General features: G+C 39.0%; 1 protein-coding gene across 2 annotated transcripts in view; it reads right to left on the bottom strand.

Moving 5' to 3' along the window:
* The window catches only part of cnn (phosphodiesterase 4D interacting protein centrosomin), a 27,948-nt gene extending 12,963 nt beyond the window's left edge, over nucleotides 1-14,985 (bottom strand). Inside the window, exons 1-2 of one of the 2 annotated variants that reach the window (XM_089593508.1) lie at nucleotides 14,723-14,985; nucleotides 2,674-2,735 (exon numbers count right to left, since the gene is read on the bottom strand). In XM_089593508.1, coding sequence (XP_089449634.1) covers nucleotides 2,674-2,735; nucleotides 14,723-14,775 — 115 coding nt within the window. In that variant the 5' untranslated portion in view covers nucleotides 14,776-14,985. Of the gene's footprint in view, nucleotides 1-2,673; nucleotides 2,736-8,364; nucleotides 9,113-14,722 lie in introns of those variants that run through there. The other variant, XM_014349555.2, reaches the window with a different exon arrangement.
* Nucleotides 14,986-15,052: the final 67 nt, after the last annotated feature.

Raw genomic sequence — 15,052 nt, 5'->3', positions numbered from 1 at the left:
TGTCATCCGAAACAAAAGGGACCCTCTGAAAATAACCGTCGCGATTTACCGACAAGATCCGGACAGAGTCCAGAATAACCCATCCATCGCGCTTGGAATTCCCGTACGGGACGGTCTAGCCGGTCGTGTTGCGTCTCCGAGTCCAGTCCCAACGGGACAGGAAAAAAAAAGCGTGTGTTTACGCTGCACATCTCGGGGGGGATACGGGGCGACTGAAAGCTCGAGTCAAACCGGGCCGACGCCGAAAAACGAATCAATAGAAGCACCGGGTCTTGACGAGCAGAAAAAAAAAAGGATGCTCTGTTGTGCAAAAGACCAAAGTCAAGAAATCGGTGATTTGGAGATGATATGTTGCGTAACGCGCGCGATCCTCCCCTTTCCACCCAAGGCGTACTTTGGCGCGAATTTCAAGCAAACCGGAGCGCAAGCTCGACCATCGAAAATAGCCCCCAGCGTATGGCCGAGCTTGCAAAATTATTTCGATAGACAAACTGTCCCATCAACCACGTACATACGCTACAGGCTCCATGTGCCCGTTTGGAGAGCTCAAAAGAGCCGAAGGGGTAGATCGGTCGGCCGAAGATCGCGGAAGGAGAGAGAGAGTGTATCTCTCGGCCTGGGCCGAATGTCGGGCGTGAGCGTCTGGCACAGATTGACCTCGGCAAAAGCCAAATTTACTCGTCCACCTGCAGTATATGTTGGTTCGTGCGGTGGTACAGAAGAGGTTCCAAACTAGACTATGAACGGTTCAATGACTTTTCCATCTCCCTCGATGACTACACGATTATTCATCATTGTTTTCTTCCCTCTTTCAACGTGTGCTTGCGTCACGTTGTACTGCATCACCGACAACGCGGACCGAGCGAAAAGAGAATTAAAAGCTGGACGAGGAAAAGTGACTTTCATTTCCGTCTTTGTACCATCAAAAGCACTTGACGCTCCATTCTGCGAATCCACTCGAGCTTGGGTACATACACTATAAATACACCGTTTCAGGACCAGACTGCGCGTCGTGTGCCTATATATTATTTACGCTTCCGCGCTTTTTGCACTTCCTTCGCAACAGATTCATCATTTATGCTGAACAATCGGTGGTTTTTGTTATTTTAAGGATTTAAAAAAGAAACCCCCCGACGACATACATACGTGCGAAAAGAAATGCCATCCACAACACCGGGCGGTTGGTCCAAAATTGGCACAAAGATCGAGTGCGTATAGGTATTTTAGTAAAAAAATGTCTCTTCTATAAACAACAACAACAAGAAAGTGCGGCGCAGGGAGTAAATGTTCAAAGCAACCCAAAAAGAGACGGAGTCGCGAGGCTTATTAATAACACGTACCAGCGCAAATTACAGCTGAGAGGGATTCCTCGTATTTTCTCGATGTATAATGTTAAGTTAACTCGGCCACCGGTGCGTCGCTGGACCTATTAATCGCGGAGGGAGTTTGGTGGTGCCAAAGCTCGGGCTGCGCTGTCGCGATGACGCGGCGTCGTCACCGAAAAGTGAGTGACAAAGTTACCGGAAAGCTCTTGCACGGCGACGGCGTTTTCTGAGAAAAGGCAACTAGCTCGACCGACGTGGTTAACCTTTTTTTTTTTCTCCCTTTGTTTCTGCTTCTCGACAAGTATTTGTGAAACGTGCGAGTTGACTGACGCCGAGGCAACGGCGACAAGGGACTCCGAGGGGATGGAAACAGGAAACGAGAGGGAAGAGCGGCGTTTCATTGAGGCTTCATTGAGGAAACTTTTCGAGACTTTTATTTTTTTGCGTCCCTCGTTCTCGTTGTCGCGCAATGGAAGGAAAGTGGGTAAAAATACACACACGAGATGTGAACGACGGGAGGCTGAGGCGCGGTGTGACTCGTATCACTTTGACCTCGACGAGGGTTAAAAGAGAGAGTCGAGTCGATGGTGTACTTGAATTACGTGACCCGCAATTGACAGACAATTTTTCCTCTCGAACAATGTTATGATGCACGGTTACTTAGTCAACAAAATATGTATGGATTGTCTCAAAAGTACAGAAAAGAGAAGGTGATGATGATTGTCAAAGTAATTTACGTAAAAAATAAAGATAAGCAGTGTATCAATAATGTATATAAATCATCATTGAGGCTTGTTCGCTATTTTTATACTTTGTCATCCAGAGGGGAAACAATGTCAAACTTTTCGATATCGCTGAGGTTCGTTAGCTCGAGTAATATACCATCCAAGTAACGCCACCCGTGTATACCCCTTTTTTTAAAATATAATCAAGATGAAGAAAAAAAAAAAAAAATACGTGCAAGACGTTCCGATTGTTCTTGACCAAGCACCATGATGATGCGGGACCGATTAATAAAATGTCGGCAACAAATGAGACGTATCGAATTTATGTACGCAGATTTTACGGTCGATGCACAACATAGGTGCCCTATGGTAGGTATTATGAACGAGAGGAAGTAATTTATCGATAATTACAACTCCCCTGTTCCGGTCATTTGTCAGCCTGTAAAAATAGGATAATTTCAACGCGCCCTACGAATCATCTCCGTCGTCGTACATCCTGTATGATTTATTTTGTAAACAAACGGATAAATTTAAAAGAAAAATTTATCATGCAATAAGTCTGAGACGTAAAAATGAAAAAAAAAAAAAAACAACAACAATCTTTCTCTCGTGTATATACTCACCATTTACCGCTCCAGGCATCGTGAGGTCCATCGTAATACTGGGAAGCGGCATATTGCTGCTGCTGCAACAGAAAAAAAATTCACACGAATGAAACCATCGTTATGAAAAAGAAAAGAAAAAAAAATCATTTCTGTGTTAATTCAACTATTTCCAGAAGCCCAACTGAGATTTCCCTCGAGTTGCGAGTTTAAAGTGGTCACTTTCTAGAAATCCAAAGAGAAGATAATGTAAGCGAGAATGCAGGAAGTATAGTCGTATATGATTGCGTGAAATAACGCCGCATCGCGAGGGCGAGCGCCAAATTCGCCAAACGAATGGGAGGTGATTAACGAGGGCAAACATTTGTACTTGTCAGCTTCGGGGTAAATAAAGGAAACAATGTTCCTGGAAGGGTGTGTCCCTATGCGAGTGATCGCAATGTTTTTGATGAAAATTGTACAAATGAAAATAATATCTTGTCTTACTCAATTGCACCGAAGACCCATTCCATTCCTGGACGGGTGGTTATATAAAAGCTTTAGTGTATACATACGTGTGTACGACAACCTATACGCTGTATGATTAATGCAGGTATACCTACTCGTCCATGCGTAACTCCTTACGGTATATTTGTTACTTCCTTCCATGAAAATGCACGCCATTTAAAAAAACCATTAACCAAAGCCAGAAAGGACAACAATCATTTACACGTGCATCACAGAGTCAACCCACATCTGTGTATATATATGGTGAGTAATTTCGAGACGCTTCGCTATGTACCGTCCGAGAGCTAAATAAAGAAAAAAGATAGCGTTGCCGAGTGCTGGAGCACTTTCGAGAGCACATGAGAGCGGTGTGTATGGTTTTGTCCTCTTGGATGCGCTTACGGGGGCCAACTTAAATAGCATCGAGCGACAACTACATATTGGGCCGTATAGGTCAAGTTATTGTTGATAACAAGATCACGTACTATTTTATCAATGTTACCTCGACATGACGCTTTTATCCTCATTTTTATTGAAAATTGCCCAAGCCAATAAAAATACAACTCTACATGTCAAATATTCATTTGAAGCCCCTGTTCATAAATTCAGCTCGATCATTATATGCTTACGTGGGTTGTGCATCTGGTTATTGTACAGTAAATAATGTCCTGAACAAGCTCGACCGAATCGGTATGAGGTAAAATTAAGCACAAGAAGCTCCTCTCAAAACTTTTTTATCGAGCCTAGTTGTCTACTGTATAAGTATTTCAACTTCAAACGAAAGACGTCGGATAAGCGCAGGGTTCGTCAAAACAAGCAGGGAAACTAAAAGAAAACATTGAAACACTACCAGAGAGACCAAAACCAATTCTTATCCGAAACTGAAAAATATACGTACTAATCCAAATTAGGAGCGGTCACAATTAAATAAAGACGAAAAAAATGGTAACAATGGCAATGTCACAATAACCATAAAGATATTATATCATCGGCCAGTGCTAGTCCATAACGTATAGTTTGATTATCGAAACGCATGCGTATATAATGTTATCGGCCGACGAGCCCTCAACATCCGCAGGAAGAAGGTACTACACTCAACAGTAGCACTTTGCCACCCAGCCTCATCTGGCAGATGCACTTAAATTTACGATTTTTTTTCGTTTAGCTCTCGAATCCACAAGAGAGAGAGAGAGAGAGAGTACCCTCGATCTCTTCCTCCCTCGTTGTGTATGTGTGCCACAGGATCCGTAGGGGCTCAAAAGCCTAGATGAAACCAGAGAACATGGGGGTTTAAAAATAAGTGGTCGCACGCCTGTAAGCGTGCACTTCCTGTCTGTAGAAAAAGAGAGAAAAAAAGCTCCCGCAGTAGAGTATAGAGTCCATAAAGTTTACCGCTGCGATGTCTCTGTGTGTCCACATTATGTACACGCGACTCTCACACTTTACTCCGCTTCGGGGCACGTGTGGCACTGTCCAAAACATTTCGCTGACTTTTCTTTCTTTCTTTGTTCCGTGCGCGTGTGGGGATCTGAAGGATTTTCGGCGAAAGTAAGGCAGGAAAAAGGAAAAAGTACTTCCACTATACGCATCTTGCGCAAGAATTTCTAGTCATTTTGTTTCACCGGACTTGGACTGTGTTTCTTTCTTGCAAAACTTTTTTTTTTTTTTTTTTTTTAACGTTACTTTGTTACATCTGCATGTTATGGATGGTAAAAACAAAGTAAATTTGCTGAAAAAATTTTCATGCAAAGCTAATCCTCCGAAATCAAGTAGAGTAATATGTAAAACTTCATAGCTTCTTGATTTCACCTTTTAAACCCATAAACTTATGTTTAAAACTCGAAACTCCGTGAGATGACACTTTTACAATATAGTTACTTCAGACTTCACATCCTCAATTTTTTTTTTTTTTTCAATTTAAACTCGGAAAATTTTATAACTTCATAGCTCGAGCTAAGTAGATATCATTTTGAAATTTAAATTAATTTTCACGATTATAGAAAATGTGCTTTCTGTATTGGAAAAATTATTTCCAATAAATTACTAGACAGTAAAAACTTTATTTGATCTATTGTCCAACAAAAAATTAATTTTGTAACTGGTTGATGCAGAACTTGTGATAATTTTCAAGTGTTTTATCTAATAATAGAAGTATGTTATTTAAATTTACAAGCGTGTGTAAGAGAGTGAATGAAATTACTTCGGTTTGCCAAAAAAACGTGAATTGAACTACACGTATAAAGTTACCTTTTGTAAACAAATCAATAAAATTCAAATGAGAGGAGGGCCGTCGTCGTAAGCCGTAAAAAAATAACGTAAATCGATTATCAGAGGCTCAGTGGCATGTGCGAAAACACAAAGGAATCTAAAAAATCCCTACCCTTGCAACAAATATAATTACCTTTCCCTTTTCGCACGCATGGCCTTGGCCATAAGAACCAAAACTATGCATCTCGTTAAAAAAAAAAAAAAAAAAATCCATAGTACAGAGTAATTTGAGCTTTTTTTTTTTTTATTCTTCGAGCAAAAGCACGCAATACTACGCTGTTTCTGATCCACGCATCTGATTAGCGCAAGTGGGAGACGCATGCGCGAACCCTTGGGATATTTTCACACGTGCACATATTTTTATCAAAGTGAAAAAGGACAAATTATTTATAAAAAAAAAATAAATAAATTCAACCACAACACACAGACACTCTTGCCTGAGACACTTAACTACAAAATTTGCGCATCATAGCAGCAGCAGTGAAGCTCTCTGCGTTTGGATTTCAAGTGCGTTTGCTCCAAGAGGGAGCTTTTACAGCTCATAAAGAGAGCTTTTGGCGAATCTCAAAAACCAAGACTTTATATCTATACGTAACATTGGCAATGACGTCGGGGTCTACGTGTATAACAATACATATAAGTACCAAATCTCTTTCTTGCTTATACACATTATAGGTATGGTTAATAAGTGGCAGCTGAATATATTACATATACAGAGACGAGAGAGCAGAGCAGAGGTCAGGTCACGCGATACAAGCACACACACACACACACCAAAGTAAAGCTACTTCTCTGTGTGACGTCACACGTGCATGTTCACACGATATATGTATACTAACACTTGCAGCTGCCCAGCGGGATATGTTGTACAGCTGTAGCGGCGGGTGCTTTTCTTCATCTCTGTTCTGTCACTGTACGGAGAGAAAGAGAGAGATGAAAAAAGTGCGACGGGGAGAGGGAGAGAAGATCGATATCCACGACGAGGAAAGGTTTATTGCAAGTATATACAAGCGTTGGTCCAGCTGTGCGTGTCTGTTTTGTATACGTACATGGGTATATAGGATTGAAACGTGCAAAAGTCATGTGTACTATGTGTAGTTTGCTTTTCTCTTATTTTTTTACGAGTTATATTTTTTTCATGCACTTCACCTGTATGTATAGTATGCAGGATGCGATTGGACTAGAGTCTCGAATGTTGGTGTAAAAAAAAGGAAAAAAAAAAAAAAAAAAAAAAAAAATAGTTATCGTAAATGTAACACACCGCATAGCCCTTTCTGTTTGGCGAAAATAGTATACAAGGTCAAAATATGTATTATTTTCCTCAATGTATGCCTATTTATCAGCAATGTATCAAGTGAAACACATATTATGTGAAGATGCTCTAGCTATTTGAGTTTAATATAATAATATGTACTTAAAAACTTATTTAGTATACACGTTACATTCACGCGTCATATGTGACGCAGTGTTGAGATAATATGTATAGCGTTAAACGAGCACTTGACTTTTTTTATATTTTCATGTCTACCGCGTGCAGTTAAAGCTCTCGTAATATTCGTTACGAGAATGTCAAGTGGCCGTATTCGACATTTCGGGAGGTCATTTTTGTTGTATAATAGCTGTATGTAGGCTACGGCAATGACTTAACAGATAACAGATAGATTCACTTGTACTCCAAATAGATGAGTATTCTTCTTTCGACACACTAATACATAATGGCACTCACCGGTTTTTGCTGCGTCCCAAATCACCTTACGCATCCTCCCAAAACCTCGTTGACTTTTTTCTTCACAAAACCAAGAGGGGGAAAAAAAACAACAACGAACGTAACACTTTGAGCACTCTAATTATGCGAGACACCAGCGGAGGACGTCCAATAAGTCGGTACTACCCCGAAATTATACAGTCTCGTCCGTCATCTCTTCGAATTAATCCCAATCAGAGGAATGCCTCGTGTTGGTACGTATACGGACCCAGCCCGCATTCATCTGTCGTCTCTCGCGGTTAACCCGTCGTATTTCATTGCTCGATTTGCGCATTGAAAATAAGCAATTCGAGACGTGTAATTACCAAGAGGAAGGGGTGACGACAACAAACGAGATACAAAGATGTGGGTGCAGCTCATTGTTTTTCCTTTCTCGCGCGAGACGTTTGTTTCTTTTTGCAAATGTGCATACATAAAGCGACGATGATTTTTGGCGTGGGCGGAGCGATTATCCACGCGAACAGCGCTTGTGACGACGGGATGTATATATATAAAAACGCGGAAACACGGACGATTTTTACGAAGAGATCGATCCTAAATCGATTTTTTCTGTGTGCGAGCGTGTATATTGTGTACGCGTAAACTAATTGTGCACGAGCACGATACCGCGCGCTGCACGTGGGACGACCAGGTGTGTTGTTTTGCATATATAATATAGGCTCGCAGGTGCATAATATATTATAGATCGGTAATGAATCAAACACGATTTTACTTCCGCGGCTGTTTGCTTGGGAGCATATTAAGTACCAACAATGTGAATCTCAAGATTTTTAGAGCCAAGTACTCGAGTGTTTCCTTTCGTTTCAAAAACTTTGATCCCTTTCGTCGATTTGATTAAAAAATTTTTTATTATTAACTGTACTACTATTAATAACATTTACTCCTTTTGAGTTTTGAATCAAAGATATTCATGCTCCGTAAAAGATCGAGATAGCGATTTTATTTTTGGATTCCATGGAACATTTTTAATCAAACTATAGCTATGCATTTTAAATTTTAGATTTTGGCAAAAATGCAAATTACGCGGCGTTGGTGATTTATAAGACCGCAGTTGAATTTTTTAAGTGTACTTCGTGCCAAAAGTCGACGTAACGCATACCTTTGGTATTTTTTTATACAAGTTGGTGTGAAATACCCACGATTCAATAACATTTGTGTAAAAATTTTTTAAAAAAATCCATATATATACTTACTTTTTGAACGGACTGCGAGAACTGCCCCATAAACTCCTTTTTGGCGATAGAACGCTACTCGGACTGTCCGAATAACCGTACCTTTTGGACAACATTTTTGGCAATCGTACGGATTCTTACTTTCTATGTACGTATAGTAATATATGTATAATTAAATTATTGTACGCAATCTTATGTTGATACGATTGAAATTCGATAAAGGAAGACCCGACGCGTCTCTATAATACTATTTTCTAAAAATACCAATATTTAACAACGACTTTCTCTTTTCTTAACGTTTGTCCTGTTTATTGTACTTGATATTTGTTATCAATACCACGAAAACACACTTTGCACTTTAGCACCAACTTCCCTTTGGCCAATCTAATGTTCCTCTGTCTATGTCCACACGCGAAATCGGACGGATTGGCAAAATTGTAAAAAAAAAAAAAAAGGATCGTCTTGTCCAAAATCCCAACTCTCGCGAGCGCACGCACGAGCACTTGAAAAGCACACGCTTATGTTACGCACGCACACTCAAAGAGACAACGACACTATAATATGTGCACTGAGTCAACGAATAGCGACTCTAATTGTCGATAGATAAGAATCGTCCGCGGAAGCCAAGTTCCTCACGTGCGAAAGATAAGATTGTCGAAGTGGTATATCAAACACTCCCGCACTGCACGAAAAAAAAAACAGAGTCAAGCGACGAGGTCGGGTGTAATGATGGCAAAAAGCAGTTTGTCCTTGACCATCCTTTTGGCGTGAAAGATCCTCTTTTTGACCAAAGGTCTGACCTGACCCATCACTTTGTCCGACAAAAAGAAGAAGAAAAAAAAAAAAAAAACGGTGCCTCCCACGCAGACTCCGTCACGGGGTGCGACACGAGAGATCCGCAACTGTACACGCAGACTCCGCACACTTTATCCGCGTGGCCTTTCCTCTTCCTTCTTTTTTTTTAATTTATCAGCTCTTGGCGATGTCCCACTGTGGGGGTTGTGTCCATACAATGTGATGCACTGCATGCACCCGGGGGACTGCCGACACGTGTGAAAGAACCGGATGGAGAAAAATTGTAGCCGAGGCGGACGGGACGGCGTGCCAGAAACGACTGAGCCGAGCGTTGTACCCCTGATGGCCGAATACGAGGATGGAAAGACGGAGCGAAGAGCTTACACGCCACTTCGACGCGGGGTACGACTGACGGAAAAAGGGGAGGGGAGACAGTCGAGCGTATAATATCGTTGCAAGCTGCAGCACACACACACAGCCGTGCTCTGTAATAGTATATATATACGTACATGCATGTGTGTACGTGAAGACGTGCCCCCCTCCACTGATCGAACGACCGACGATACTACGTACCATCAGGGAGGGAGAGAAAATAAAAGAACGGCACATCTTTTTTTTTGGGATGAAGCAGCTTTTCTGTTTGATCAGAAAAAACAACAGTTTTTCAATTGGACCGTATACGATATGTGGACGAAATTGTAAGTTGGAGTGGACAATCGGGGGTTGGAAAGCATACGAGTACTGTTGGCGATCGACAGATTTTATCGTTAACTTGAAATCCGCTCATGCTTTTCAAAACTATTGCACATCACCATGATGACGCAAGACACGGGTCGGCATATACAATATCATATATTTACCTACTGCTTGCATGAGTTTTTGAAATCGAGAAATAAAAAATCTGCGAACCAAGGGGTATACTTAACGCGGATTTAGTTGGAGTTTTGTGTTAATTATGGAGCGCAAATGGCTTGTTTTAGAATGGCACGGATTAGATACCAAGGTGATCGATTGCAGTACTTACGAAATAAGCACTGATGCTATTTAAAAATTAGTCGTACGACAATGGGGGTTGTGAACATCATTCCGTGGAATTCCAGATGAAGAAAACTGGAGAACAGGAAAACCTACGTTTTTCCCCTACATGTAAGAACAAAAGATGGAGAAAAAGCATCGGCGGTAGCGACAGTTTTTCTCTTTGTTTCCACGCATAGATTCCTGTGCAAAGCCCAACTAATAATGTCGTGCGTGTAAGTGTATGAAAATCTCTCGGTCGTCAGGCCCGGGGAGGGAATCGTTTATGCGATGACCTGATTGACCTCAGGCCAGCAGTAACGTTTAATGTAAGCAGATACAGGCGGGCTTCTTTACTTCCATGCCCTCCTTAAAGCGCTCACAAAGACGAGGGGGCGGGTTAACCGATCTAGGTGGTCGAAATCGTATATTTACTTGCAACATTTTATGCATAGATGATTTAGAGTTTTTTGTAAAAAACCTTTTACATTATTTATAATTAAGAAGAGGATAATACAGAGCTCATGGGCAATATGGAATTATAATCACCTCGAGTATTCACTTGCACAAGCATTGCGGTCATTGTTTGTTAGTTCAGTTTTTTTTTTTTTTTTTTTTTTTTTTTTTCCTTTGTGTTCACTATCAATTTAGATGTTAATACTTAGCGTGTACAACTTTTTTCAAAAACATATTGCGATAATCATTTATAACGCCATCAAAAATTAAGTAGGTACTTAGCTTAATGAGCAAACCTATTTGATAAAACTGTAGATTAGCTTTCAAAGTATTGATTAGGAAAAAATGTCAAAAGCTGTTATCAACGGACAAACAACTAAACGCTTATGGACTACGGAAAAACGTTGCATATACAATATCGAGAACATAAGATATCGAGACTGGAAAGAATGGAATTAATTTTTTTTTTATTAGATTTATTTTAAACCACACAGCTAATGATTTTTCGCGGAATAGAGTGTGTAGTGGACTAGTTTCAGCGACTTCTTGATTCATTGCTCACCACAGCTGCACACGTTAACGCAAATGTAGTAGACCACACCGGCCAGCTTAAATTTGAACAAAAGAGCCAAAGTCCGATAATTTTAACGCAGTGATGCAATTTTACAATAAAATTTCGAAATTCACGCAGTTGCTAATTCGACTTTGGCTCGGGTCATAATCTACATACTTATTATTAGTGGAATTCTTAATTTTTTTTACTCCTTAAGTACAATATACAGAATTCACGTTAACCATAGAGCCGTTCAACTAAGTAATGAATGTTTAATTTGAGAAAAATGAAAGTTCTCGAATTGTTTAATAGAAATTAACTACATAAAAGTCAAGAACTACTTCTTCATCTATACTCGGTACAAGTGGAAGCAAATCCTACCCCCTACTTATGTGTGAAATGAACAGCAACAGTTAAGAATCAGACCAGGTCAATAAATTGCAGTCACCAATACTGCTGTCAAGTTGCCTGCGGGGCTTATTATTCCAATAGCCGCCAATTCATCGGCGATCACGGAAATAAAATCTAAAAAATTAGATAAACGAAGTCTAGAACTTTCTCTTTATTCTCGAATTAAAAATCGTTTTACCAAAGAAATCACTAAATATTAACGGAGGTATTCTACTACGTTGTAAACCTTAATGATGCTCGAGTAAAGATAACAATTTCTTATCCTCGTATGGTAGTCAAACTTTTTGATTACGACTTTCGGAAGGCTTTAATCGATTCTAAGAATATGTAAACACTTGTTATCACACGAGTTGAGAACAATGGAAATTGTTGTTCTTAACTAGTTATTTCTGAAATCGAAGCACAAAACTTCAAACGTAATTTCGTCACTTTTATATTAGAAAGGAAAATGTTAAGTACAAACAAGAATATTTGTTTGAGATTTAAAACTTTTAAATTTAGCGCTTGTTTTATGTGAATAATATAAATTCGACGCTGTTAGTGATTTGCAATTATTTGTTAAGTAACGTGGTATTAAAATAAGTGCAAGCGAGACAATAATATTTTATCTCTTTCGTACTTATTCAAATGAACAAGTGACTTAACAAACGATCGCAATGTCGATTAAAGTCTTAGACAAACTTAAAACCTTTTTTGTTACTTCGAACCTTACGACGAATCAGAGAAAGCTATAAAAATTTTAATGGGTTTGGCAACATATATTTCCAATGTGCATGTGTCCCGATTCATCATTTCGATAAAAGTTACGTAACATGAATATGGTGTAGTCAAGAATGACGAATCTCATTTGTTCTCGATTACCATACAAATAATTTTTCAAACGAGTGAAAAAATTGTCAACCTGATGTTACACACACTTTCTGAAATACAATGTATGTATAGTGAATTTGTAAATGTAAATAATGGCCAACGAAAACGTTAACAGGAAAATCCACTACAATTCAATAACCACGTATTTTATTTTTGAATTGAAAGAAAATTACAATTAGAATACTTCAAAAGTTGATATGAAAATGTGCACTCACCTGGAAGACTCCAATTCATCACGAATATTTGGAATAATTTTATATAATTAACGATAAACTTATCTTGACGAATACATATTAGGCCATTATGAAGCTGAAACTATCAGACACATTCCACCAGCGATACGGCCAAATGACAAATTCTACTTTTAAAACTAGACCAGGTACCTTTCGAATTTAGCAAAGTAAAGGGGTACCCATTTTGGTTTTAAGGGTAGCAAGGTAGAATTTACTATTTGACGGTATCGCTACTGTAATTTGTCTGCTAGTTTCAGCTTCATTAGGCCATTGAGTTTGAATATAATACAGCCATATTCAGTGCGACCACTGTGATCTGTATTATTATACTATATAAAAATAATGTGGAATATTACTATAATAGATGTTACCAAAACTCCAATTGTAATTCATACACTAGATTATAAAAAAGAAAAAAAATCATACCATCGTAAAATAAAAAAATAAAAAAATCAATAATTTACGTTCTGAAAATGATCGATTAACTGAACAGCAAAAATACTTCTGTACTTGTGTGAAAAAAATAGTTATGTTCTCATCCATTGTAAGAATGTTTAAATTATAATCAAAGCTTTTAAACACTATTCGTCATGAGACGCGACTATTGGCGCCGAAGAGTTCTTGCAAAAGTAAATGAAGTGGCTAAAGTTGAAACTAAAACCTCTACCATTTTAAATAATATAATAACTGTATAATAATGCAATAACTGGAACTAAAACCTCCCCCACGCGTCTCATGACGAATTGATATTTTGTGATTGACTTCATCAGTTGTCAACAACAATCTACAGTATTGTAAGTACGTACACTGTTGACACAAAAAAAATTTTAAAAAAATTTTGCAAGATAGTGACGGTAATATCGAAATTAACGTACATATAGAGGTGATTCCGTCGTAACTGACTTAAAACGACTTCGGAAATAGTTCTGAAAGAAAAGTTGTTGAAAAAATTGTTTTTCATGATATTTTAATATCAAATACTATCTACAACAAGTATTTAAAGCGATTCTACCAGTAAGTAAGCTGTTTGTATAATAGAAGTGCTCCTACCCGGTTTAATTTATTTAGTGCCACCAATCGAAAGTTACAGTGGTTATAAAAAGTAGAGGAGCAATTAAAATCGTTTATAAATAAATAAGATATGGTACATATTTGCTAAAAAAACGTAATTTCTGTTTCGTACCATCAAAAATTATATAAGTCGCAAGATGAAGTTTGAGACTATTTACTTGTATTCAGTAGTTTAAAAATTTATTGATACATGGTGGTATCGAACCATTCAAGGCCCAAAGGGTGATGCACTTCTTTTTGACTCAATTTTGTTAATAAAATGAAATGAAAGAATTCGGTTACACGATTGGTGGCGATAGATCGACACCTATACCCTAAGGTTATTGACTTATACCCTAAGGAAGTGACGAATTGATCATCATGACGACTTTAAATGCTATTTTAAATTGTGATCGGAGCAAAAAGAGCCTAAATTTTTACGTAAATATTGACCTTAACGTTTATGCATTTCACCTCATTAAGCGCACACTATCAGTGCACATCGTCCGCGTCAGTTGCGGCTCGAGTTGCGGCGGAATCATCCATATATACGAGGAAAACAACGCATCTGAACGCCAAATGGACCGGACTATAGCAATTCATCTCGGCTTTAAAATAAACGTGTTATCAACAGCAGTCCAGAAAACTCGAGATCACGAAAAAAAAGCAGGGTATCGTTGCCTCTTGGCCATTTTTATCTCCCACGCGTTATTGTTGTTGTCATCATCGTCGTCGCAGTTAAGTATACGAACGGTCCAAGTGAGAGTAAAAATAACGACAGCACGCTAAGTACACGGGGGAGAGCTGTTGCATAGCCAGGCCAAGGGAATAACGCGACTGTGTATAAATATAAGCACATAATATTAACACATTTATACACAGTCAAAGCTTCAAAATATACGCACAGATCATTTAAGTTCATGCGTGCGAAAATAAATGCTTAGGGGTATAAGTAGTACCTTTTGTGTACTAAATTCAGTAAAAAGTGTACACTTACATCTCGAAACCGTTGACCGAAGCTGTCGTATCGTCCGGATAGTACGACGCCATGGTACAGCCTTTTGTTCATATATTTAAACACTTTTGACTTGGGGTCTCGGAAGAAAAAACAGGCAGACGCAACTCATTTATATTTTAACCAACTGCAGTGATCTTGACAGATGAAAGTAAGACACTTAAAACTCAATTATCTGTTGTCACTGTTGACGGGCACAACCAGAGCACTGGATAATTGTCCATGTACACGCGGTTTTTAAAATAACACCATGGACAACACATTCCCCAATCCCCAGAGCCCTGTGAGCGCCCTTGTTGACGGTTGAACCGC

Source organism: Copidosoma floridanum, unplaced genomic scaffold (assembly GCF_036245765.1).
Source record: "Copidosoma floridanum isolate Cflo_tuat_1 unplaced genomic scaffold, Cflo_Japanese_pri ptg000019l, whole genome shotgun sequence".
NCBI lineage: Eukaryota > Metazoa > Arthropoda > Insecta > Hymenoptera > Encyrtidae > Copidosoma > Copidosoma floridanum.
The sequence above is the reverse complement of the archived record's forward strand: the minus strand, read 5'-3'. Positions and strand labels throughout refer to the sequence as shown.